General features: G+C 39.8%; 3 protein-coding genes across 4 annotated transcripts; 2 read left to right on the top strand and 1 right to left on the bottom strand.

The window, feature by feature from the left end:
- Nucleotides 1-6,059: 6,059 nt before the first annotated feature.
- Nucleotides 6,060-12,648, top strand: LOC106623817 (venom serine protease). 2 transcript variants are annotated; one of them, XM_070107820.1, is made up of 6 exons: nucleotides 6,060-6,381; nucleotides 11,082-11,308; nucleotides 11,375-11,702; nucleotides 11,765-11,863; nucleotides 11,934-12,093; nucleotides 12,166-12,648. In XM_070107820.1, the coding sequence occupies exons 1-6, from the start codon at nucleotides 6,366-6,368 to the stop codon at nucleotides 12,545-12,547; spliced, it is 1,212 nt and encodes a 403-aa protein (XP_069963921.1). In that variant the 5' UTR covers nucleotides 6,060-6,365; the 3' UTR covers nucleotides 12,548-12,648. The 2 variants fall into 2 exon arrangements, with proteins under 2 accessions (XP_069963921.1, XP_069963920.1); XM_070107819.1 differs by lacking the exon at nucleotides 6,060-6,381 and adding an exon at nucleotides 9,388-10,041.
- Nucleotides 12,649-12,770: 122 nt separating this feature from the next.
- LOC106623818 (venom serine protease) lies at nucleotides 12,771-14,664 on the top strand. The gene is made up of 5 exons (XM_014243436.3): nucleotides 12,771-13,093; nucleotides 13,173-13,506; nucleotides 13,568-13,666; nucleotides 13,844-14,012; nucleotides 14,077-14,664. Exons 1-5 carry the CDS (start codon nucleotides 12,833-12,835, stop codon nucleotides 14,474-14,476), a joined length of 1,263 nt encoding a protein of 420 aa, XP_014098911.1. The 5' UTR covers nucleotides 12,771-12,832; the 3' UTR covers nucleotides 14,477-14,664.
- Nucleotides 14,665-20,835: 6,171 nt separating this feature from the next.
- LOC106623816 (serine proteinase stubble) lies at nucleotides 20,836-24,155 on the bottom strand. Its single transcript, XM_070108104.1, has 4 exons — nucleotides 23,511-24,155; nucleotides 21,702-22,704; nucleotides 21,535-21,639; nucleotides 20,836-21,463 (listed from the first exon to the last, which is right to left on the bottom strand). The coding sequence occupies exons 1-4, from the start codon at nucleotides 23,745-23,747 to the stop codon at nucleotides 20,910-20,912; spliced, it is 1,899 nt and encodes a 632-aa protein (XP_069964205.1). The 5' UTR covers nucleotides 23,748-24,155; the 3' UTR covers nucleotides 20,836-20,909.
- Between the last annotated feature and the right edge of the window lie 2,232 nt (nucleotides 24,156-26,387).

Raw genomic sequence — 26,387 nt, 5'->3', positions numbered from 1 at the left:
TTTGTCTAATTAAAACCATGTTGGAAAATGGAGTTTCTGTGATGCCAATTGGTATTATTTTGTATGGTTTAACAGAACTTGTAACGGATTATGACTGATGCGTTTTCGGTAAAGCGATCAGCTTTCATCATCCTTACTGGCGTTCAAAACGACTGAAGTGACCACTTTTGCACCACATATTTCCTGTATCATAGCTGACTAATTAGCCAAAAAAAGTTATAATTTTATGTAAATTTGTAGTAAGAAACCTCGGGAACGGCAATGCTGAAAAAACCTTAAAAGAAAAAATCAAAGGAATTTTGTTTTTCGATATCTCTCACTATATAATATACCATATATTTTACATTATTTTACCCATAAATTATTAAACAAAAGCTCATAATAATGCTCCGCACAGTTTACACATATAACTTATCATCTTTAGCGCTAGCAAAGCACTAAGTACTTAACGAAACTCAAACGACAAAAAGTACAATGTGGAAAGAAACAAAAAAGGCATAAAAATTAACGACGAGCCGTGGAGCCAAAGCAGCGCGGTCCCCTCTGGAGAGGCAGGCAAACTACAAAAGAGTGCACTGTAAACACTCATAACCTGTTTGTTGCTACGCTAGATGTCGGAGAGTACAGGCACAGCACTACAAAAATGGCAACGCAGGAGCGGAAAAATCGTATGGCCAACAACAGTGGCTGCGCGCCGCAGTCAAAGCTTTGCTACGCTGCCTATGTACCTATGCTCTTGTTGAGCTCTCGCGCACTCGTTATTAACTCTCTAAAAGACATTTCTCTGCTGCAAGGCACAAGTCGGCCCACCCCACCACACCGCACCAGCTGTGCATAGCGCCAACAACACTGTTATTCGGTGAACACGTGCTTTTTCGTTTCGTTTTTTCTCCCAACACGCGAGCGAATGTCGCTAGGAAAGCGGAAAAAGCAAAAAACAAACGTTAGCGGCGTGCCATGCGTCGACTGCTGATGCGGCAGTGGCGTCGCTGAATTTTTTCCGCACTTTTCGATTTTTCTCGCCGCTGCTTGGCTTGTCATTCTCTTTTTTGCTACTATTCGTAAACAAATTTTTTGATTGGTTGTTGTTGGCAGGCTATGCAGCGATGGGGGCTGGCGTACCACTGCGGCCAGCGTCAATGCCTGTGTGCATGTGCTCGCGTGTGTTCGCGTCGGTCTGCAGGGTGTTCTGTTCTTGTTGTTGGCTGTTTGTAGGCACCCAGTGGAAAACAGGCGCGCCCGCGCGTTGTTGTTAGTAGACTCTACCAACAATTTACATGCATACTTTGAAAGCATGAGTAAGAGCTTGTGGCGATACACATGTGTCCTACATGTAAGCACACACGCACAAATATGTATATATCTGTGTGTATTAACCACATTAGTTGTTGGGTGGAAATTTGCAGAAAAACAAAGTTCACATTTTCTATTTCCCATTTTCGCTCATCCGCAAGCTGCGGCAGCCTGCTCACTTCGGCATCGCCAGCGTCTGATTAACGCGCACAACGCAGCTGATTGGGTTGAGAAACCGTGTGCCACACAGGTATGTATATGTGTGTGTGCAGTAACATTATGAAAAACGTAGTTGGTAGTTTTTCTAATTTTTTCTTTCGGAGTTAGGCTGCTAGGCATTTGGTCCGGCAGAAGGTGCTTAGAGTGAGAGATGATGTGCGGCATAGATTATTCCTCTCTAATTTTCTTTTGGCGTGTGCGTGCTGTTGCACTAAAAAGTACTCATCTATTCCAGCATTGTTACCCACGTATTTCTTGTTGTTTATGTTTTCTGTTTTTATTTTTATTATATTTTTTTTTGCCAATTTTTTGCTTGCGGCCAAATGAGTAATGATAATGGCATCTCGCTCTAATGAAACTTTCTACTTTTGCTTTGCTGTGCAACATTATAAAAGCAACCGAAATTTGTTGCTGGGCCAGTGCTTGGCGGTGTGGTGCCTACAGCACGTACTGTTTATATATTTTGGGTGTGTTTATGTTAATCACATAGCAGTCGGGAATGGGAGGGAGGCTCAGCTCGCATGAGGCAGAGTGAGATCGCATGTTGCGCTGGAAAGAGAGCGCATTTATACAACTGGCCGTAAGTACAGCGGCGTGTAAAACAATAGTGTTAGTTGTTGTCCACGGAGTTGGTAGAATGCTTTAGTGGGGGCTGCAGTCCCGCCCAATGTTGCCAGCGACAATTTGTATGCCTAAGGTCTGTCTATTTTTAACGTAAATTGCTTTTTACTTCGTACACACTTCTTTGCTCTATTTTTCGATTTTCTCCTGACATTCACTTTTAATTTGTACGTTTTGTGCGTTCATATTTTCTATTTTCTAAATTGCTTTTAAAGCTTTTCTGCTGGCTGCGTCTGCCGTGTATGTAATCTTTGACTGAGAAAGAGAAGATAATTACCAAAATCATTGAAATTGAATTTTATTTAAGGTTGAGTTGGGGAGCCTTTAAATGGTCTATTAGAGCTTAAGGTGTCTGCCTATTTTAATATTGCTTACAACTGTTTGCCACGACGTTTGTAACACCCAAAAGAAAACATAGAAGATCTATAAATTTTATAATATATATGAATGATCAGCGTGATGAGCAGAGTCGTTTCAGCTATATCCTTCTATCTATCAGTATACGAACTGATCCCTTAGTTTTCGAGATATTGATACGAAATTTTACATACATTCTACTCTTCTCAAAAAGGTGCTCCTTTGTCGAAAGCTCCGACATTGGACCACTATAGGTTATAACTGCCATACAAACTGCCTAAATAAAATCAAAACTCTTTTATGCTAGAAAAAACCCATCTGTGAAGGGTATTATAGCTTCGATACAACCGAAGTTAACCTTTTTACTAGTTTTTTTACAAAAAACTCGAGTTTTGGTGAAATGTTATATATTCGATAAAAAAAACATAATTCCCATATTCTTAAATTTGTGAACGAAAGTAGAGTCGCGGTACGAGTACGATTTTCCAATATTACTAGAAAAACCAAATATGATTTTAATAATTATATAGCTATAATCAAGATTATTTATTTCAGCCGCTTCTCACTGTATGTCTGTCAAAAACCGACAAAATACAGGAACTGTATTTATTTTGCCCTAAAGTTTGCCAAATGCAATAAAAACAAGAAAGAGAATATCTTTATTAATATTTCAGCACACCACATACTATAAACGTTGATAGTTCTAAATGAAATTGCATTTACAGCAAACAATATGTATTGCTCTTGTGATGAACCCATAAAAAACTAAATTACAAATCATTAATTTCAGATGTGGTCGGCCTCCAGCCTCAATTTCACACCAATAAGTATATAAATGAAAGAGGACGACTAGAAATAAGCAGCGCTTAAATGTAGTTTACCAGCAGCCTGCAACCCTCCTCGCGCTCAACCAGCGCCTGTTGTCCAAAGTGCGTGTAACAACAACAAACGAAGGCAAGGAAAAAAGGACAAAAGCTGAAAACCTCAAAATCACACTCATACCCACAGACAAGAGCAAATGAGAGCACAGCAAATGTGCGCCTCTCAGCCCGCGCACGCTACCACGCTCCAGCGTCGGCCTCGACACACCAAATACACTTGCGGCCCACAATTTTTGTGCGTTGAGCTGATTGGCGGAGCAGTAGTGTGCGTGTGGCCGCACAACCACACCAGCGCGACCGGCACACACGCGCGCACTTGCGCTTACATTTACTACATTATGCAGCGTGTTGCAGCAAGTACACGTAATGTTGCATGTTCGTGCATGTGTGTTGGTGCGACTGTGTATTGCGTTGCGTGTGAGCGGCGTAACCGCAAAAGCACATCCCCAAACAGGCCGACTGCCTGTTTGATAAGCACAATGCCAACAAAAGCAACAAGCACACCAACAACAATGCCAAAGTAGCTAGAAAAACGTGAAAAGCAAAAAATTGAAGTGTGCGTGTGTGTGTGTGAGACTGACGGTGGTGACCAGCAACAACTAGAACTAAGCGCCCAACCACCTGCCAGCGCCAAACGCGCCACTAGACTCCCGTTTCTGCATTAGTATTAGAAGCTTTGACGTGGCTAATGTATTTGTTGCTGATGTTGTTGTTGTTGTTGTTGCCACTGGCGTTAGCATCAGTGGAGGGTAATTAAAAATTTCTACTAAAAACCACGAACGCGCGCACACACACATCGGCAGCGAGAAGCAAAAGAAAACAACTAAAAGTGACGCAGAAAAAATGTTTACATAAATGGTGATTAGTGCTGTGACTGTGGTGGGCGAATGCGGTGGTGGGCGGTTATAAAAAATCGCCAGTAATTGCATACATATACTCGCGCATACACGTAGGTCTTTACGCGTGCCACTGTGTGTGTCAGCATGGACGTTGCCTACTTTTAGGCGGCGCAATTTTGCCTCCAAACGCATATATCGGCTCATTCCAGCATTGCTTTTGCATTTCGTATTTTGCCTTTATTATGTATTTATGGTTTTCATTTCTAACTTCTCTTCACTTTTTCATGCTTCGTCTGCTTTTTATGTGTGCTTCGGCGATTTTTTATTCGCTTTTCGCATTCCATTTTCCAAGGCTTGACAGCTACAATTTATCACTGAAAATCTAATTTTTCATATTTTACGATTAATACCTTTTTACTTTCGTATCTCCTACAATTTCTTTGAAGTTTTTTCTTTTTACTCAAAATTCTTTGGTTTAGCTTTTTCATTACAGAGATTTTATTAAATAGGGCTGATAATTATACTTTTAGGTTAAAGATGGTCTCGTATGATAATAAAGACTGAATAACACTTAAGATTATTTTTAGGTACTATAAATAGCATTGTATTCGGAGGCCAGAAGGCGTAAATCAGACTACTTCCAGACCACTAAACCTCTATCTGTGAACGGTATTTTGATCACTCATATCAACGGTTTGACAACTATTAAACCGACTCGTTTGTTAGCCTCTGCATAGTCAGTCCATAAGGACAATTTACATGGACTCTCCCTCTTCCTTTACTACATCGTTCATAGAATAGTAGAAATAAGGTTCAAATACTTATTAACATTGAAGTCAATTACTTTTGGAGAAAATATGTGTTTACCTTTAGCAAGGACAACAACCTTCCCAACAGGGCAACAATCATCCCTGAGGTCAATGAAATATGGTGAGGTCAATTACACTTTTGCTTACAGACCGAAGGACAATGACCCCTTTGATTACATTTAGCGAGGACAACAACCTCACCTGAGATGAGGACATAAATGATAGGGTATGTGAAAAGGTTGTAGGATCTGATGTAAAACCGATCAAGTGGGCTTTACAGAGCAACTAATGCAGGTCAAGGTAACTCATTAAGAGTGGTTTCTTTAATATAGGTTAGACGGAAGTTCTCAAAGGGATGAGGGGACTACTATATAACTGAAGATTTAACGTAACCTATAGTTGTTTTTAAAAACTGCTAGTAAGTTGAGGTAGTTAATTTTCTTATACCTGCAACGCAAAATGTCGTGCACAAACAGTGGTTACACTCAATGTATCCTCATTTGAAAAGCCATTAACAGTTATTTATAATTTCCGCCAAGGCTAAATTAAGTGATAAGAGCTTTTAAAGCTTCTTTTGCGAAATTATGCAAGTACAAATAAATTGGGAAAGCTAATTAACGGCACATAATTCAAAGGCAGCGACTAAAGTATTGCAAAAAAGGGCTTGTAAGTTGCTGAGATTATCTAGTTGTCGCTAATAATTTCCACAATATTATTGCCAAATAATTATTTATGATCAATAAAAGCGTTCGTGTCATTTCGCCGCATTTTCTTTCCTAATGGCATTGCAACACAAATGCAGCAATACACTATCGCTTCACTTATGTGTGTACGTAAGTTCGCAACACGGTCGTAAAAATTTCTATGCGTATTTGAAAATGCATAAAAATTAACACAAAAAAATTAGTGCAAATCCACCCGGGCACATACCCCGCTTTGCGCTGCATGTGTGGGTACGGAAAATATAGTCATTTAAATTAGAATTTTGCATTCGTGCCTGACTGCTTAAAAACCAATTGAATTCGGCCCATTTAAGTAGATTGGCCAAAGGCCCACCAAACTCATTTATCAGTCGAAAGCGAGTCGAACCTCGTGAGCTCAGCGCAATCAGTTCGTACCGTAAACGTAATAAGAAAGGCAGACAACCAGGCTAACAAGTTGCGACTTCAAACACGCCTCATATTATTAACAGGAAGTTTAAAGTGTGTGTGTGTGTGTGTTTTGTGCGATTTAGTAAAATACTTATCTTAGAACAGTGTTAGTAACGGTGAGTTAGACGATCATTAAAGACGCGAAGCGACGACCAGTCGAAATTGTTTCTTAGCGGCGTAACGTTAGTGAGTAAAATGTCGCGCAAAAGAAGTAAGTGAAGCTATAGTGTGGTATAGATCAGTCTTAGTCTTACTCTTTGATTCAGAACATACAGCTACACTGGGTCCTTAAAGTAAATCTATAAGAAATACGTATTATAAAGGCAGTTCACAAGTAACATACAAGACTGTGGGTAGGAACTGGCTAACAAGCAAAAAGTAGATAAGTGGCTTCCCATAGTTTACACATTTAAAACTTTTTTCGATTCCAAAACTATACTTAAACTCAGACCTACTTAAGACCCAATCCAATATTTTTTAAGCCTTTTTTAAGACAACATTCTTTTCGCCTTTGTCTCAGCTTAGTATCTGTTTTAAAAAAGCCAATTCTCATCGGTTTCCTCAGCTGCTGCGGACACTTTTTTGCTTAAAAATACTTGCTCTACTATGATACACAAAAGGGGCTAATATTTACATTTTTCGGATTAAAATGGTAAATCATTGATAACAGTATATTCGACGGCCATTGGGTCGCCTTTCTTCGTGGCCGAACATCTCTTTCTACCTTCAGCTCTATCAATATTTACCTGATCTTAAAGTAAAAACAATCGCTGGACTTTTGTCTTTTTAATCTACCTCAAAAGTAATAACAAATATGACATATTAGGTCTTCTGTTTTTCGTTAAGCATAAAATGTGTTTGGTTAATATTTTACTAGCTTGGAATTGTACACACACATTATGATTCCAACAACTACATGTACTGTATATCTCATAAACATTATTTGTCCAATTTCAAACCATTTTCTGGTATATTAAGTTAGCATTATTCACATTTGCCACTTTTACAGCTCTGATCAGCAGTATCTTGCTACTTTTTCTGCTAAGTGGCAACCACGGCATCTTAGCACTATTCGAGGGCTGCGATAACACCTTTAACATAAACCCCGGCACCACCTACTATGTGCATTCTCCGAATTACCCCAATACATATCGTCGAGGGACGTCCTGCCGCTATCAAATTATTGCACCAGTGGACTATACGGTCGAAGCCAATTGCACCATCGAGTTACCTAGTGTAAAAAACCCTCACTTACTTGCTAAATCTACAAGTGGTTTTTATTTGTTTACTACTATTTTTAGAGCGGCGGTCAATGCACAACGGAACATTTTTATGTGAGCACCGAAGGCGATCCGCAGCTTCGCGATTCGGAACAGTTTTGCGGCCAGGGCACATTTACGCGTGTCTCCTCATTTCGTCAGCTAACTTTAGCGTATGTCTCCGACAATACAGGACCTGGAGGCAGATTCCTTTGTTCAGTAACCGCTTAAGATCAAGGTAACTCATTAATAGTTGTTTTTGTGTCTATGTACAATGTCTACGAAAGGGCAAGGTACAAGGGCTAAGAACCACTACTTTCAAAGATATGAGAAATGAAAAACCAACCAGATAAACTGATAAGACAATAACAATAATGATTTAGTGATTATTTAAAGATCAAGTATTTACGCACTATAACACGAAAAAAAAATTAAAGCTTCAACTGTTCTAATTTCTTTATTATATTTTTTTGTTTCTTTTCAGACACATTTAAACCAGGAGAATTTAACAAAATGTATAATGCTAATAAATTATAGACACAGCTACCTAATTTCGCTTAGACTTGAATCATGGAGTTTCTTATATTTTATATAAATATTTTTTATTCAAATATAGTAAGGTGTTGAGAGAAAAGAAATAAAAGATAACTAAAATTGTTTGTACATACATAAGTTTATAGTAAAATCAATAAATAAATACATTCACTGACAATTCCCCAACAAGTCTGTTTATATTCTTGTGCGGCAAAATCAGTCGTGAGAAGAGCTCAATTCTCAATAGCCTCACGTTTCTATTCATTTCTTGGTTGGATCATATTAAATTCTGGAATAGGATGAAACTCAAATTATCTATTTTTGGTAAGCAACTGAATGCTGATTCTTAATGCGATCACTAATATAATATACTCATGTGGAGCATACCGTTATATCGTATTATAATATAAATCGAGCAAATAATAAGCGTAGCAGAGGATAGGCTAGAGAGAAGTTCTCAAAGCGGTGAGAGAACTTTATTCCCAAATACTTTATAATTGCAGCATATTAGATACCGGCAAGATTTAACGTAACCGATTGGCGATTTTAAATATTGCTAGAAAGTTGAGGTAGTTAATTTTCTTATACCTGCAACGCAAATTGTCGTGCACCAACAGTGATTACACTCAATGTATCCTCATTTGAAAAGCCATTAACAATAATTTTTATAATTTCCGCCAAGGCTAAATTATGTGATAAGAGCTTTGGAAGAGCTAATTAACGGCACATAATTCAAAGGCAGCGACTAAAATATTGCAAAAAAGGGCTCGTAAGTTGCTGAGATTATCTAGTTGTCGCTAATAATTTCCACAATATTATTGACAAATAATTATTTATGATCAATAAAAGCGTTCGTGTCATTTCGCCGCATTTTCTTTCCTAATGACATTGCAACACAAATGCAGCAATATACCATCGCTTCACTTATGTGTGTACGTAAGTTCGCATTGCAGTCGTTCAAGTTCAAAAACATGCCGCTGCACACTCTGCATGTGTACATACCAGCGCGTTTACTTACATATATATTGCATAACTCTTTTTTATCAACAAATTTCCAGCCGTCAACCCCACAAGGTAAGCGTTTAGGAAAAGTGCCAGCCAGCCATTTGTTCAAATAAAAGCATACATATACATATATACATTCATACACACATGCAACAACAAATAACATTACTGATTACACAAAGCCATAAAAATATGAACAAACGCTGGAGTATATCACGTAAAATGCAAAAAAGTTACTAAGCGTATTTGAAAATGCATAAAAATTAACTCAAAAATTAGTGCAAATCCACCCGGGCACACACCCCGCTTTGCGCTGCATGTGTGGGTACGGAAAATATTGTCATTTAAATTAGAATTTCGCATTCGTGCCTGACTGTTTAAAAACCAATTGAATTCGGCCCATTTAAGTAGATTGGCTAAAGGCCCACCAAACTCATTTATCAGTCGAAAGCGAGTCGAACCTCGTGAGCTCAGCGCAATCAGTTCGCACCGCTTGCTTTAACGTTTCAGTGACACTGACACTGACACTTGTTGACAGCCACCAGCAGTTCCGCAACAGACTCGGAGGCAACCGATAACGTAATAAGAAAGGCAGACAACCAGGCCATATTATTAACAGGAAGTTTCAAGCGCGAAAACTGCTTCTTGTGAACTTGGAGGAAAACAAAAAACTGTAAAATATTTATATTTGCCTAATTTTGTCGAGCAGCGAAGGCAAAAAAGTTTTAATTCTTGAATTGTTGTGTTTTTTTGTATTGACTTTTTACCCAAACAAGTGTTTCAGTTATCCGCTGAATTCAACACAATCGTATTTGCATAATATTTAATGCTGTCTTGTTGTCTCTTATATTATCTGCAAATTATCTACGTTGACATTATCAGTCGAATCTGTCGCAAGTGAAAACACGCGTATATAAGTGTGTGTGTGTGTTTTGTGCGATTTAGTAAAATACTTATCTTAGAACAGTGTTAGTAACGGTGAGTTAGGCGATCATTAAAGACGCGAAGCGACGACCAGTCGAAATTGTTTCTTAGCGGCATAACGTTAGTGAGTAAAATGTCGTGCAAAAGAAGTAAGTGAAGCTATAGTGTGGTATAGATCAGTCTTAGTCGTACTCTCTGATTCAGAATTTACAGCTACACTGGGTCCTTAAAGTAAAGCTATAAGAAATACGTGTTATAAAGGCAGTTCACAAGTAACATACAAGACTGAGGGTAGTAACTGGCTAAAAAGCAAAGAGTAGATAAGTGACTTCCCATAGTTTACATATTTAAAACTTTTTTATATTCCAAGACTATACTTAAACTCAGCTAGAACCGATCCAATATTTTTTAATCCTTTCTTAGGACAACATTCTGTTATTGTCCTTGGACCGATAAAAATCCGGGTCCGTTTCGGTTACGTAGACCCGACTGTCAGTGGAAGGGAACAACTCTCTCTTAACCTTTGTCTCAGCTTAGTATTTGTATGGAAAAAAACCAATTTCTATCGGTTTCCTCAGCAGCTGCGGACACTTGTTTGCTTAAAAATACTTGCTTTTCTATTCTATTCCCACACAAGTGCTGATATTTACATATTCGGATTAAAACGAAGAAACACGCTAGATAATAATTTTACTAGTATAATAGATCGTTGATAACAGTATCTTCGACAGCCTTTGGGTCGTCTTTCTTCGTGGCCGAACATCTCTTTCTACCCTTAGCTCTATCAATATTTGCATGATCTTAAATTAAGAACAGTCGCTGGATTTTTGTCTTGGTAATGTACCATAAAAGTAATAACAAATATGATATATAAGGTCTTACTTTTGATAACAGTTATAAGCATCGTTTATGTTTTTAAGTCTCTACATATATATTTACCAATTCATTTAATTTTCACATATTTCTGTTTTGTTAATATTTTACCAGCTTGGAATTGTACACACACATTATGATCCCAACAACTACATGTACTGCATATGTGTTTGCATATATTTACTTTTACTAGTCTGGGGGTTAACATAGAAACAAACAGCAAATAGGTTTTTGAACTCAAAAAAATTATTTGTCCAATTTCAAACCATTTTCTGGTATTTTAAGTTAGCATTATTCACATTTGCCACTTTTACAGCTCTGATCTGCAGTATCGTGCTGCTTTTTCTGCTAAGTGGCAACCACGGCGTCTTAGCACTATTCGAGGGCTGCGATAGCACCTTCAACATAAACCCTGGCACCATCTACTATGTGCAATCTCCGTATTACCCCAATACATATCCTACAGGGACGTCCTGCCGCTATCAAATTATTGCACCAGCGGACTATACGGTCGAAGCCAATTGCACCATCGAGTTACCCAGTGTAAAAAACCCCCGCTTGCTTACTAAATCTACAAGTGGTTTTTATTTTTTTTACTACTACTTTTAGAGCGACGGTCAATGCACAACGGAAAATTTTTATGTGAGCACCGAGGGCGATCCGCAACTTCGCGATTCGGAACAGTTTTGCGGCCAGGGCACATTTACGCGCGTCTCCTCATTTCGTAAGCTGACTTTAGCGTATGTCTCCTACAATAGAGGAAATGGAGGCAGATTCCTTTGTTCCTTAATCGCACAACCGCAACAATGCGAATGTGGTTGGTCGATGTCCACGAAAATCGCCAATGGACAGCAAGCCGGCAGTAATGAGTTTCCATTTATGGTCGCGCTGGAGAATTTGGCATCCAACGCGCTCATTTTTTGTGGCGGCACCATTAGTGAGTGTTCTCAATAGCAATTATTGTATCTGTTTATTTATTGTTTAATTACTTCTCTTTAGTCTCGCATTTCCACATAATCACCGCCGCTCACTGCGCTAGAATGCAACCTGACGCCTCTAAAATCATAGCGCACGTTGGTTTTACACTCAGATCAGCAGGTAAATATTTTCTTATTTTTCAACGCATTACTCCGAGTCTTTATTTTACCTTGTTGTTTTACTCCCGCAGTGAACACGTCTCGTTATTCGGCAGCTTATGGTATTGAAAGTATCATTATACATGAAGGCTACAGGGATGATCCGCCCGTTAATGACATCAGTGTGTTGGTAACCAAAGTATTGATTGAGTGGGAACGCGGCGTTGGTCCGATCTGTCTTCCACCAGCTGGGTAAGTTGATCTCACCAAGTAGCTTATATGCTTACGCTTACAATAATTCTTTATTAAATGATTTTATTTCAGTTCATCGACCTTTTCTTACCAAAACGTGGACGTTGTCGGCTGGGGAACCGAAAGCTTTGCCGGCCCGACCACAAATGCACTAATGAAAGCTAATCTTATGGTGATCCAGAATTCTGTGTGTCAGGAACAGTACGATGTGCCAATTTATTCGTCTCAAATCTGCACCACGGACTACTCTGGACAAGGGCGTGATGCATGTCAATTTGACTCGGGCGGTCCGGTAGTGCTGCGCAACTCACGTATGTTTCTTGTTGGCTGTATTAGCTTTGGGCAAGCCTGCGGTCAGCCGTATGGGACCGGCGTTAATACGCGCATAACCTACTTTTTGAATTGGATTCGGCAAGTAACGGCTTACTCGACATGCGTGAAACCACTGGGTTAATGCCGTTAAGATATACCGTATATTGTATACATACATATATTGTATACATACCTTTATCTGTATAAATAAATATATATTGTAAACATATCTTTACACAAGAAGTGCAAGTGGCTATTTTTTTAAGACTTATGGGTTTTAATTTTGTTGTGAGGTTGTAAAAGTCCGTCGAACCTCAAGATAAATCACTAAATTGGGGTAAATGAAAGTTTTTTTTGGAGAAATGCTTGCTACAGCTAATAGACGTTGACACTTTCGGTATAGTCGTCGTGTGCAACAAGTCTTGAGATGGTGGCGTTGGAATTTTCTCTAGGATCAGTTAATTTGCATCATTTTGTACTCGCAGTGTTTGCCCTGGTGGCTCAGCTGGCTACCGTCAAAACACAAATGAGTTGCATCACGCAAGACTATTATCTGCCTTCCAATCAGCAGGTGTTCAATATAACTTCGCCGAATTATCCACGCGCTTACAGACCAGGCACGAATTGCAGATTTCGTTTAATTGCGCCTTATGCGCATGTGGTTGTGCTGAACTGCATCTTCGATGTGGTAAGTGCTCCTTGAGCCGATTTCTTCCCACGCACTCAATTTTAAAAATTTCAAACTTCTTCAAAACTACAAAACCTAGTACCCAAACGCATGTGGCACGGAGTACTTTTATATATCACGTGATGGTGATTTGGACTTCCGTGAGGGTGAGACGTTTTGCACCAATACAAATATAATGCGCAATTCGTATTTTCGTCCTATGACCGTGGGTTATTACTCGTCTTCACCGAGTACCAATCAGCAGGGTCGTTTCTTCTGTCAGGCATATGCACAGCAACAACCTTGCAATTGTGGCTGGACCACACAGACTCGCATCGCTAACGGACGGGAAGCAACCAAACACGAATATCCTTCGATGGTGGCTTTGCGAGATATCGGCTCCTCTCAACAGATCTTCTGCGGTGGCAGTATAGGTATGTAGTTCATTGACATGTATTTGAAAGGCTTGATGCTCAAAAGCATTTTAATTTTTAGTTAGTAATCGCCACATTATAACGGCGGCGCACTGTATAAACGTACAGCCCGATCCACGAAGGATCATCGCCTATGTAGGAGATCACGACCTAAGCAGCAGTGAGTAAAGTATAGCAGCAACGTAGATTTGGATCTTTGAGTAATAGCGAGAGGAAGCGACAGAGTCTCCTTAAACTTACCCTATTTTTTTGCTTTTGTGTCGCATTACTTTTACTATTTAAATTTCGAACATATTTATAAACTCACAACCAATACCTTTTTTTCATCCATATTTAGACACCGAATCTATTTTTGCTGTGCAACATCGCATCCAGCAGATTGTCATACATCCGAATTATGCCTCGACAGCTAATAGTGTTGTCAACGATATAGCTTTACTTATCACGATAGCACGCATCGAATGGTCACGTGGTGTTGGACCTATCTGCCTGCCATTACTACAATCGTTTGTTGATACATTTGCTTGTGTAATATAGTCCGTGACCTAACTAATATTGTGCCAATTTCAGCTCTGATTTATTCACCTACCGCACTGTAGATGTGACCGGCTGGGGCACAACTTCATTCGCCGGTCCCAAGTCGAACACGCTGCAAAAAGTCGAGCTTATGACTGTCGAGAATAGCGCCTGTGAAAGCCAGTTCAACACCACCATCACCGCCGCACACATTTGCACGCACGATTATCGTGGTTTGGGGCAGGACTCCTGCCAATATGACTCCGGCGGTCCGGTCATACTTCGGCAACAGCAACAGCTCTCTCAACCGTCGCGCATGTATGCGCTCGGAGTTATCAGTTATGGTGGCACGTGCGGTTCACGCTATGCGGTTGGCGTGAATACACGGATCACTTCGTATCTACGTTGGATCTGGAATTATTTGCAAAATGTTGGCGGTGTGTGTGTGCCTTAGGTTTATGAACACGAATATTGGTTCTGGAGCACCTGGAATATTAAAAATATTTATAACATATGTCAGATATCATGCCTGAGTTTCATTCGGGTATAGATCCGGTTTTGCTTCTCGTTGACTTACAAATAATATTTTAGCTCATTTGCCAAAGCTGACATCACGCAACATGAGGTCATGGTTAAAAGTTATTATTTTGCTTGTTCTAAATGTGTGGAAAGTTATGTAAGGAATTGACGAATTTTACTAAATTTTATCGCTATAAAGCCACACAAATGCATATACATATAACATAAGTATATAAATGTCTCTGTGAATGAAAGCTTCTCATATCTACATGTAATAGTTATTGGCTATTCGGAGACTCCTTACTGCAGTTGTTCTGGTAGATGATTACGATGACAAAAGACTTAATTTGCATTTAAATTAAAATGGCCTCTTTCTTGCCGCCACCACACGCGCTGTTCTACATTTCAGCCACAACTGTTTTATAGTTTATGGAAAATCACCATTAAAGCACTCACTTTGCAAAAACAGCATACACATTCGTTGCTTGCTGTGGATAGTTAGGCCTCTCGTCTTGTTTTAAAGACTGCGGCTGAAAATTCAATGTGAGTAATTCAGGCATGTGGGTAGAACTGTGTGTTCTAATCGTAAATATCAGAATGCGAAAATGCTATCAGTTATGAAGTGAAACTTTATGAAAATGCATATACTCGTACTAAGCATACATGGAGCAGCTCAAGGCTGTACCACTTAGCTGAGTTTAAACACTGTTCAGATACATCTAAATCATTTTTCAGTGGTCTCAAACGCTCATAAGCATCTTAAAGTCTCATCAGATGAACAGATCAGTTTGGTAAGATTCTAGAAAGCAATACATTTTTTATATGCAGCAGACTGGAAAAGCGAAAAAAGCATTACATAAACTGCCAGCAAAAGCTCTGCTTGAAGTTAATTGGGTTTTGAGGTTATATTTACAAAACTACTTAGAAAGAAATCGGAATAGAAATATATTGTGGTATTTTCCAAATTAATCAAAGGGCGCGTAAGACGAGAAGGAAGGCCAGCAAGCTGTTTTTTGTTTTGCTATAGTGTAGACTTTGGTCCAAAAGGATGAGCTCATGCCACCTAGTAATGCGATCCGGACACGTTGAACCAAAAAAATTTATATGCTACATATTAAGGTTTTGTTTTCAGTATTTTTTCTTTTTTCATCCTTTGATTACTAATACTCTTATAACCTTTCTCTCGCCTGCTTCTGCTCTTCTCAGCTTGCCCTACGACACTCTTTACTAGCCGCTCGATTGTAATGCAGTTCTGTGTCGCTTCCACTTGTTATTATTATTACGAACAAATGTGGTCGAGTGCACTTAAGTAATTCTTCATAATTGTTATTGTCAACGTACTACCTGCGCGGCTCCACCAACGCTGACAAAGCTGATGCCATGCCTCACGCTGACACACAAAGCGCTTAACTTCATTTGTGTCGCCGTACTAGGGCAAAGCAAGAACAAAAGCTAAAGCAAAGGCAAACAAGTAACAACATCTAAGTGCAATAATATAAAAATATATAATAAAAAGGACACTTGACTGCCCGACAGTCGCCCGCTCGCCCGCTGCAAGCACACAAACGCAAGCGCCAGTCAGCCACTCGCTGCTTCAGCCGACCCGGCGAGCACTTCCTCAAAGCTCGGCATCTGCATCAGCGTCAGCAGCAACATCCGCATCACTCAGATTGCCAGCATACAAAGCAAAAAACAAAAAAAAAAAAACACCAAAACAAAGCAAAGTTGTATTTAAAGGACGCCCAACAATGTTGCAACATAGTCACTTTACGCGAAAGTGGCTAAAGAAAAAAAGTGCCACATAGAAAAAACGTTAAGAAACGCATACACACACAGCCACGATGCAGCGCCGCATCCGCAATCACTGCAACAGCAACAGAAACAACAGCAATAATGAAGCAACAACAATAAAAAGTGGTAATGTGGAAAGACCGAACAAAGAAACGAAACGGCGATGGCAAAAGGCTGAATGCAAATGGCAGAAGGCAGAAGAACAAAAAAGGGTTAATTCAAGTGGGCTACCCAGTGCCTAGAGTTCTGTGGCGCTCTGCCTGCGCTACGCCGAGTGGCAGCAAAATTGAAGTGGCACACAACCATACCACCAACAACAACACAACCACACCGACACCGACTACCGCCAGCCGCACGCCATTAGCCAGCCGTGCCCACTTCAATGCCTCAGCCCTACGCTGCCGATGTGGCCCCGCCGCTGACCCCGTTTCACGTGCGCTCTGCAAATTCGTTTTTATTTATATTTGCATTTTTTCGTTATTAAATAAAAGCACACAAAAATAATAAAAATACAAGTACAACAAAAATAAATATGAAAACAAGCAGTGGCGTTTGGTCAGCCATACCCCATCCGCTGCATGCCGCTTTATGCACAGCTGCCTTGTATTTTTTCCAGGCCCTGGCCGACGCTTGTTTGTTGATCCTTTAGTGCTTCTATGCAATTAACTAGCAAACAATCACAACTACAACATTTTTAACGAGCATTATGTGCGGAGGCGCCATTTCTCATTGCGTTCTCGGCTGCTAAGTTAATTTTTGTTATTTTAATTATGCTATTGTTAGTCGTCCATGCTTACTGACTTTCTTCATTAGTGACAGCGCATGTGGGTGTGTGTGTGTGTGCTTCTATTGTTGTTGTTACATAAATGTGTTAACGGTTAGTCCGTGTGCTTGCTGCTTTGTGCTTCAAATAATTTTTAGTGTTGCAACATAATTTTTTTCTTCAGTTGTTGTTATTGTTATTATGAGCTACTGCCTCTCTTACTTGGCTGTTACAGAGTTACAACTCCACCCGCAATTAAACTGCACTTTTGCAAATCGTTCGCTTTCAGCACGACAAGCTAACCACTACAATCGCAAATACTTGCACACGCATACACACATTTATGTTACGTATACGCTTTGATGTCCCGCGCGCGAATTAGCGCAAGTGCTCTCTACATTTTATTATACTTTTTAATTTTTCATATTTTTTCTTTGTCATTTACATAATTACTATATTTTCCGTACAAATTTGCCGCTTAATTGTTGCTAAATTATTTGCGTGAGATTTCAAGTTCACGTTCAAGCTAAAGTAAAAGTGGTCAGGTCCTTAAATGGCTTTCACCTCGCCGTTGCAATTTAAGTGGCAATTAGTTGTTTTGCTCTTTAACCTTTGATGTCGAATGCTGCAGTCGCTGCCAAGTTGTTGTCAAGTGTTAATTATGCTGTCATGGGAGGGTTAATAGGCAAGTGCCTAATTAAGTTGGGAAAAGGACGTGGAGAGTTTGGTTTGAAACTGCGGCTACACGGTTTCAGAGCTAATATTTAAATATTTTATTTAATTTTGTTGAATATTTGACAGCTCTGTCAAAATATTTAGGCCTTAACTGATTAGGAGCTGCCACAGCTTTTCTATACTACTACAATGTGTGGCGACCAGAAGCTATTTAATTACTGGACGATCAACACGATGTATCGAAAATATCGCCGCTGTCGGAGCAATATCCATAGAAGCTTTGGAAATGCATAAAAATTCAACCGACCAGGACTCTAACTTGTAAAATGGGCCGAGATTATGGTTATCTCTTGCAACGATTAGTCAGCACAAGCATGAATATTTCTTATAAACTTTCTTGGTATCGTAAACCGCGTTTCTTGCGTTTGTCATTGGAAAGATTATATGGTAGTGAAGCTCATGCATGGGTAAAGAAGATATAATTTAAAAGTCAAAGCTTAAAACCCCTACGAAGCTATTAAATAAATACAGAGAAGCGTTTTCAAAAGAAAAGCGTAAGCCGTAAAGCCTCGAACACCATTTTTATATAAAATATCAGAATATATTTGAAACAACAAAATTTGGAGGGCTCTCATTCAAACGTCGTTCAACAGAATTAAAGACTTCGCTTTTTAACGAATTAGTTCAAATTTCTCGGATATTTTTAAAGCAATTTGGAGTAGAGACAACGATTTTTTACCTTGACTATCTGGCTGAGCCGTTGGGCGCATAGGCCATAGTTTCATATAACCAACGGTTTGGCTGTGAAACGGCAAAGCGACTGCAGTAGGCCTCCCTCACACACGCTACCAATCAACGGAACCAACGACGAGTTCCACAGCAAGCCACCAATCCAATTTCGTTTCTAATTTCTGCGCCACCGCCAAAGCTCATCTGCATCAATGCGAGCGCACTCTTTACTTAGTCATGTGCGAGCGAGTGTAACTGCACTTAGTATTTTTACGATAATTTCGCATTCGTCGTTTTTCGCAATCACGTTGCATGCACGCACACACACACACACACACTGAGATGCACCCTGGTATATGTGAGTGTATGAGTTTGTGTGTGTGTATGTGGCATACTAAATTGGTTTTGTGTTGCACTGTGGCAACGCTAATGAATAGGCAAGCGTTAGTTGGCATACTTTGCATGCATTTAGGCGCAAAAGCGTTATATAAAAATCCTTTGCAAGTAAAAAAATATAAAAGCCAGCTGCGAAATCTAACGAAAATTAGAATGAAAAAGAATTAGGCAAATACCTGCCGAACGATGCTCAGCGCCTAACGAAGAAATGAGCGAAATAAAAATACCGCTATTGAAAGCATATATTTAGGCGTCACACATGTAGGCAACAAAAAACAAAAAACACTAAATCCAACTAACAAAAGCGCAACTAAAACGCCAAATTAATGCTTAGAAAGCGCAACTAAGCGCACTCAGACCGCACGCCACTTGGCTGCGCATTTCCCATCGAACTGGTTGGCGCGCAGCCTGCTGCTGGCTGCCTTAATGCAAGCATGTAAATGCATACGCGTTGCCACATACATAAAAAGGCAATGCACAAATTTGTTGCATGCATTTAGGCGCTGTTTGAGCTCCTCGTTTTACGCTTTCCTTAATAATTGGAAACTGCAATATGCTGCAGACACATTCATGTTTGCTTTTGTTGGTGGTGGTGTGCACTTGAAGCGCGGTTGTTTTGCAATTAGTGCGCAATATTCCACCACGCCATGCCACCACGGCGCCTTGGGAACGATTTTCTAATCAAAAGATCGCTCGAAAAGAGCGCGGTTATTGGCTAAAGTGGCTCGTGGATAATTGGTAAAGCTCCATTACTTTACTATTTAAACCTAAAGAAACTCGTTTTATTTCACAATGAATTATTGGTTAAATAAATAGACTGAAAGCGCCTAAAAAAGCTCCGCCTTCAGCAAAAATTTTTCACAACAAACTCAATGCTTCCTCATGCCACCTCATCCTAAGCTTAGGACTTTATCGTTAGGCATCTGTGCGCCAGCTCCTCTCCACAGCCCACGTCACTTGATATTAGATTGAGTATTTTTATTAAATACGAATCACTTTTCATATTAAAAAGAGCAAATGTGAACGCATTCATGCAAACTCAGGCTACACAAGCCAAACACAAAGTACAAGTACAACCCGCTACTCTAACGCTTCACTCACAATTCGTCATCTTGCACACTCACACGCCGAAAACCTGTTCGAATGCATTCTTCACTCGCTAAGCCTAAAAGCATGCTTCATATGTTATGCGTTAGCGTTTTAATTATTTAACAGTGTTTGAAAAGAAATCGACAAAGTGAAATATCGAATGCGCATACCAAAGAAGAGGCACAACGCGTCACAAATTTAGCACGGAAAAAATTGCCTACATGAGTGTTGATATTGACATATCAAAATTGGTATTGAAGCACCCCAGCCGTCTCCACTCAGCGCTTAACCTCGCAGTGATGAGTTGTGTGAGAGTGTGTGGGTTTCGTAATAAAATATTTAATTGGAATCTGTCAGTCCCGTCGATTGCAGCCGCAGAATACATGTAATCATGCCCCCATGTCGTATTGCATAGGCACAGGCGCTAATTAGTAAACACTTCCGTTTAAATGAGCAACTGAGTACAAGCAGCTAGGATTGAGCAGCTGGCGGTGCTGAGTGAGAAAGTGGAATGAGAAATTTTTTATTTGTCCAATGTTTTGAAGCGTTAAATGCCTTCGATTGATTTTCTTTCAGGCGTAAGTGTTAAAAATTACACCTATCTCCATGGAGTAGCTATTGTGCGTCAAAATGACTGCATGAAAACGCTGATTGGGTACTAAAAAGCAGATTCTTAAGTGCTCATGTGCTTAACTACGAAGTGCTTTTGCCTTTATATACTTTATATATATATGATATAATTAAAAATGTGAAAAACAAGTAAAGAGCTATAGCATATACTTAGGCGTACTCTGTCATGTTGGTACTAAAGGCACATCGCTTGCGATATTTATAAATTACCTGAATTAAATTACTTTTATTTTCAATAAATCATGGCTGTATTTATAATTATGAATAAACAATATAATATTCGCGATATTGCCGCCTATTTGACGCAATATGTCACCGGCACGGTATTATCCTTAATCCAACGAATATGAGAGGCCACTTTCGTATTCACCGAAGGCTGCCGCGCTGCGCAACCATATCCATAACTCACAATACCCACCACAAAGAGGCGTCCCCCCTCGCGCAAATAAAGCCCACCACCTGAGTCATACTGACAAGTATCCCTACCCGGTGTGTAGGTGCAGAAAGTGGCAGCTGGAAGAGCGCCCAATGATCTACGACACTCCTCAGCGCTAATGACATCCAGTCGGGCGGCGAGCAACAGCGAAGATTGCGGACCACCAAATGAAATGCTGCCCCAACCTGCAGTCTCCACGCGCTGCCCTGTTATAGGTGGCTTGCGCTCTCCATATGTGCCGCTGATAGAACGAAAGGGCAGACATGCCGGCGCTACGCCCCGGTTCCACTCGATCGTTTTACTTGTGCGCAACAGTGCGATATCATTGCGCACCTGTTCGGCAGTGGCGCGGAAGTGTTCGTGTAGTATAATCGTGTCAATTTTGTAGTATTGCGTGTAAGCCGATTCGAGCACTGAAAAACAGTTGAAGAAGTTGTTTGTAATGCAGGAATGTTTCATTGAAAAATAACACAAATTAGTTTACCTGTTGAGAAATCGTGTTCGCCGACAACCACCTGTATCAAATCTGATCGACTTGTGGCAGTAGATATAAAACAATGGGCGGCGGACAGCAAAAACCGGTGATGAACTATTTGAGTAGAACCAACATTTTATAAAAATCATTAAGCGAGACTCGGAAGAAATACTCACTTATCACCGCGCCACAGAAAATCTTGCCATAATTCACCGTTAATACACCGGCCATGGAGGAGTACTCATTAAGGCCAGCTACACCTGACGCGCTGACCACCTTCAGCGTATGTGTGCTCCAGCCACAGTCGCACTGTGACTCAACCGCTTCCACCAAACAGGAGAAGCGCCCATTTCCTGCACCATCCGCATAGCCATTATAATTTGGTGAATTTGATAAAATGCGGTAGTCACGTTCTTCCAAAGACTCGCGCTTCGGGTTCAACTGATTGTCACTGAAGAAGTCTTCTGATATTTGCTCTGTTGTGGTAGCGACTGGCAATGGATTAGAGCCGTTTCGGCCGCCAAAGTTATACAGTGGATGTGGAGAGAAGTACAACAGATCTGAGTCGGCCGCTGTTGTGACAACTTTCTGTGTTGGCTTCGTCGCCTTACGTCGGTGATTTTTGCGTTTCGCATTTGTGTGGATTGTTTGCGTGGATGGCGCTATAAAAACGCTCGTCTCTATGCTGCTGGAGAGCAGCGTAGCCAAATAGGCGAAGGCGTTGTTAATACCAGCCGACACTGATGGGCGGATTGTTGTTGTTAAGCCATGATTCCTAATGACATTAGTGTCATTTGGCCTTTTCTTTTTATTCTTGTTCTTATTCTTGTTTTTGTTTTGATTTTTCTGTACATTCGATGGATTGAACAAATTCAGTGTTGTTGCTGTATTATTCAATGCACCGACTGCTGCTGCTCCCGCAGGGGTTGCTGTTGTTGGCGTTACGGCCATCTGTACTCCAGCAATTGTGACACCTTTCACACCGATACCCATCAGCCTGAGCAGCGGACGCGTGGAAATATATGAAATCACAGCGCGGTTGAGAAAGCTCCTCCTTGTCATACTGCCGCGGCCACAAAAATACTCCGAACCGGATAAAAGTTCGCTTCCTTCACGGTTGAAGTAGAAAATCTCATCATAACAACGCTCACTCAACTGAGCGGTGGACGCAGCGTATGTCTATGCAAACAAGCGAAAATAAACCAGGCGAAAGCAGAGAGTAGCAAAAAAGTGGCGAGTGAAAAGTGTGTGAATGTGTGTCGAAAAAATTCGTTTTTATAGAAGTAAATAATGTTTTATAAAAATATTTAACTTGCTGCTTAAGAGCGTGGCATCCTCAAAATTTGGAAAAAATTCACTTTTTCATAGTTAATGTGCACGAGCCGTCAACGTAGTGAGCTTATGGCACTCGAAGCATTGACTTACTCTGACAAGTGGAAAGTACCGCTAGGGGGGAAACCTACACGGGTGGCACGACGGATTTGGCTGAGCATTACATTCTCCGCTGACTGGCATTAAATTATTTTTTTCTACAGCAGTCAACATTGAAAAGCTTAAAGTACAAATTCGAATAAAAAAATTGCAGGAACTAATTGAGCGTACAGTTGAGAGAATTGGAGTAAATATTTCTCTTTTATTATTCGCAACAAGCCTCTTAAATTTTTGGTTTAAAATTTTCAATTTTTTAAGTAAAAATTATATTTTAAAATGCTCTTCTTACACAAGCGCATGAGGCGCGTCAGCCGCAGCGCCTGCTAGAAATAAATATCGGTATGCCAAAGTTTCAAGTAATTTAAAGAATTGTTGCCTCGAACATAATGGAGAACCGTACTCAAAGCCAAAGCCTAGCTTTCAAAGCCACAAATTCTCCTTTTGTCAATTCCACAGCGAACATAGCAGCTTGTTGCTAACTATCTACGATTTCTCACACTTGTTCACTTCTCACTTAATATTTAAAACTATTTGATTCATGCATTTTTCCCTACCATATTTATATCGATGTCGCACTTGAAGTTCAATTGGTAATCCGTTGGCGCCCTGAGCGTATAACGACAGGAAGTGCCAGCCGGATATGTATTTGGATAGAAAGGTGAGTTTATAAATATCTTATGGCCAGCCTTTAAGTCTAGAGTATGGTTGCACTGTTCAAATAAACCGAACGCTGCAACAATTATATTCACAAAATAAATTATACCGAAACCAAATTTGTATCTAGAAGACATTTTGAAATTTACAACAAAACTTTTCAGAATTTCTTAATTTATTTTATTTATTTTTCCAATTGAAAGACATCTAACACGCACGATTGATCTGCAGCAACTGAACATAGCCATCGCGCATGCGTTGAGCTTAACATGGCAATCAATAAATTTGAAACTCCTTCTTTTTGATCATAATTTCTCTAAATTTCTAACACAAACCGCCAGTCATTATGCTCAATAGCAGAGTTTAGGTGGAAAGAGTTGCCAGCTGTGAGAAAAAAATACCCAATGGCAAGAAATATCTTTTTTGCAATATTTTTGGCTATTTATTATAAATGAAGTAACGAATGCCAGCCGAAGTAAGGTACAACGGTAGAAAAAAATATATTTCCACTTACGCCTCTTTCTGCGTTTTCAAAACAGCACAAAAATCCAACAATAGTTCTAGATATATCTATTTAAGCTGATAGTGAAAGAAGTTCAAAATATATTTGCGGTTAGCGCCATGGTCCGACAGCCGACTCTTTATTAATTTTTTTCCACCAAGACCGCAAGTTTGTGGCTACCCTGAGCCCAACCGCACGATCAGCTGATGTTGATGTCTTCGGGCACTTATTTGAATTCTCACTGTCTTCGTGCAATCACTTAGATTTTCGTTTTATCTTTTGCACAGCTACTTGCTTTCTCTTTCATTCTTTGCACCGGCGCGATGACTTTCAAGAGAACGCCCACATTTGGCGTCGGCTTTGGTAGGTAGACGAAACAACAAATGTAAAAGCGGGTCATACGCGTTGTCGGCACGGAAGCTGTGCCACCGATAATTGCATATTTATTCGTTCGCATTTGGCCAAAGGCCACGAGGTAACTACGATCACAACCTGTTTCAAGCGGCGCGTGCTTGTTGTCGTTGGTAAGAGTCAATGTACGATTGACCCAAAGAGAATTCTTCAGCTAAGTAATACGTACATACACGTTTAACTTAGAGTGCGCCGCCTGGATCTTGGCAAAGAAAGTGCAAGAGAGTTCTTCAGCTAAGTAATGCGTACATATCGTATTCGTTTATAATTGAAAGGTTTCGAGATTTCAGGCTGATTTATAGGTATGCACGAAGTGCTTTCGTTGGTGTTTTTGCGAAGTCAGAAATATATTAGGGGCTTAACTTTTAATTTTCAACACTTGAAAATTCATTTTTCTGGTTTCAAATCACAATTCACGCAATAATTTGAAAAATATGTCTATATGTATATATGTTAGATAACATGATGTATATGCATGTGTATGTATGTATTTGAAAATTTCATAGTGCGGAATGTGAAATTCGCAAATTGGTGTTTGGTTTCAAAGAAAAACGTTGAAAATATGAAAAACACACGGGGAAAGGGCTTAGCTAGGGTTAAAATCCACACAAATTCGTGGAAAATACGCAGATCCGCTACTATGCGGATATATACATATGTATGTACATAAGCACACTTGTTACAGATGTAGGCTTGCCCAGGCATGATTGTGCCGTATTTTAGACTAAGCCTTGTGCCGCAATGATTTTACTGCAAATACTTTTCAATCGGGGCGTAATTATTTTTATTTTTACGCTTTGATTTATCTTCCATGCGTTTTTGTGCTCGTTATTGCGGCGCTTTGTCATTTCGCACTTAACGGTGTTCAACGAAAGTGATGCAATTGACCTGTGGCAAAGAGTCAAGGCTGATCGATTATGAAATGAGAAATTTAAATTGAAAATCTTTAGAAAAAACTTTCGAATTCATTATTAAGTGTTTTTTGTTGTCAACTTGAAACCGTTAGAGTTCTCAATTCATAGGTTGACGAGGTTAGATGAGTAAATGATTTGGTTAATTATTTAGTAACAAACACAGTGTTTGCCTCACAATTTAATTTCTTTGCAACAAGAGTTATGAAATTTAAACAAACCAAAAATGTACAGTTATTTGTTTTAGTTTACTACATTTACGTTAAAAATATTTAGCTGCGCAAATTAAAATGCTAACTTAGATGAATACCCACTCCCATTGTTATTTTTCTTAATTGGATATTGTCCACAGCTTTTTTCTCATAATGCTTGCTCCTGCACTAAGTACCAAACATTGGCTTTTCGCTCACTCACACACACACGCACACACACATATGGTAAGCTTGCAGCACTGTCCTTCAAAGCCAAATTAGTTTCTTCTATTTATTTTCGCAATTTATTTCTTTATTTCATTTTGCATTTTTATACCCTCACAGCATGTTTCACAGGGTTTCATGCACCTAACGGTTTTCTGTAACATATAACATAATAATCTTTACATAAAAACGATTGGGACTACGACACCAATTGCATTCTGCATATATGTCTTTCCGTACGTCTGTCCGTACGCCCATCTGTCCATGAAAGCGAGGTCAACTGGGAGCACCGATATATCAATTTCCATGTTGTTGTTGTTGTTGTAACGGCAGAAAACATTCCTGTAGTAATTTCGAAGAATGGTGCCGAGTTGACAGTCCTTGACCGAATAAAAATCCGGGTCGGTTACTCAGACCGGACTGTCGTGACAATTTAAATATTCGGCGGCAACGGCACTTAGCCTTCCTTACTTGTTTGAATACGTTTTATTGTGTTTCCATGTTTATTTTATTATTTTTTGCTTTGCTTACTTACGC

This window comes from Bactrocera oleae, chromosome 4 (genome assembly GCF_042242935.1).
Source record: "Bactrocera oleae isolate idBacOlea1 chromosome 4, idBacOlea1, whole genome shotgun sequence".
Lineage (NCBI taxonomy): Eukaryota > Metazoa > Arthropoda > Insecta > Diptera > Tephritidae > Bactrocera > Bactrocera oleae.
The sequence above is the reverse complement of the archived record's forward strand: the minus strand, read 5'-3'. Positions and strand labels throughout refer to the sequence as shown.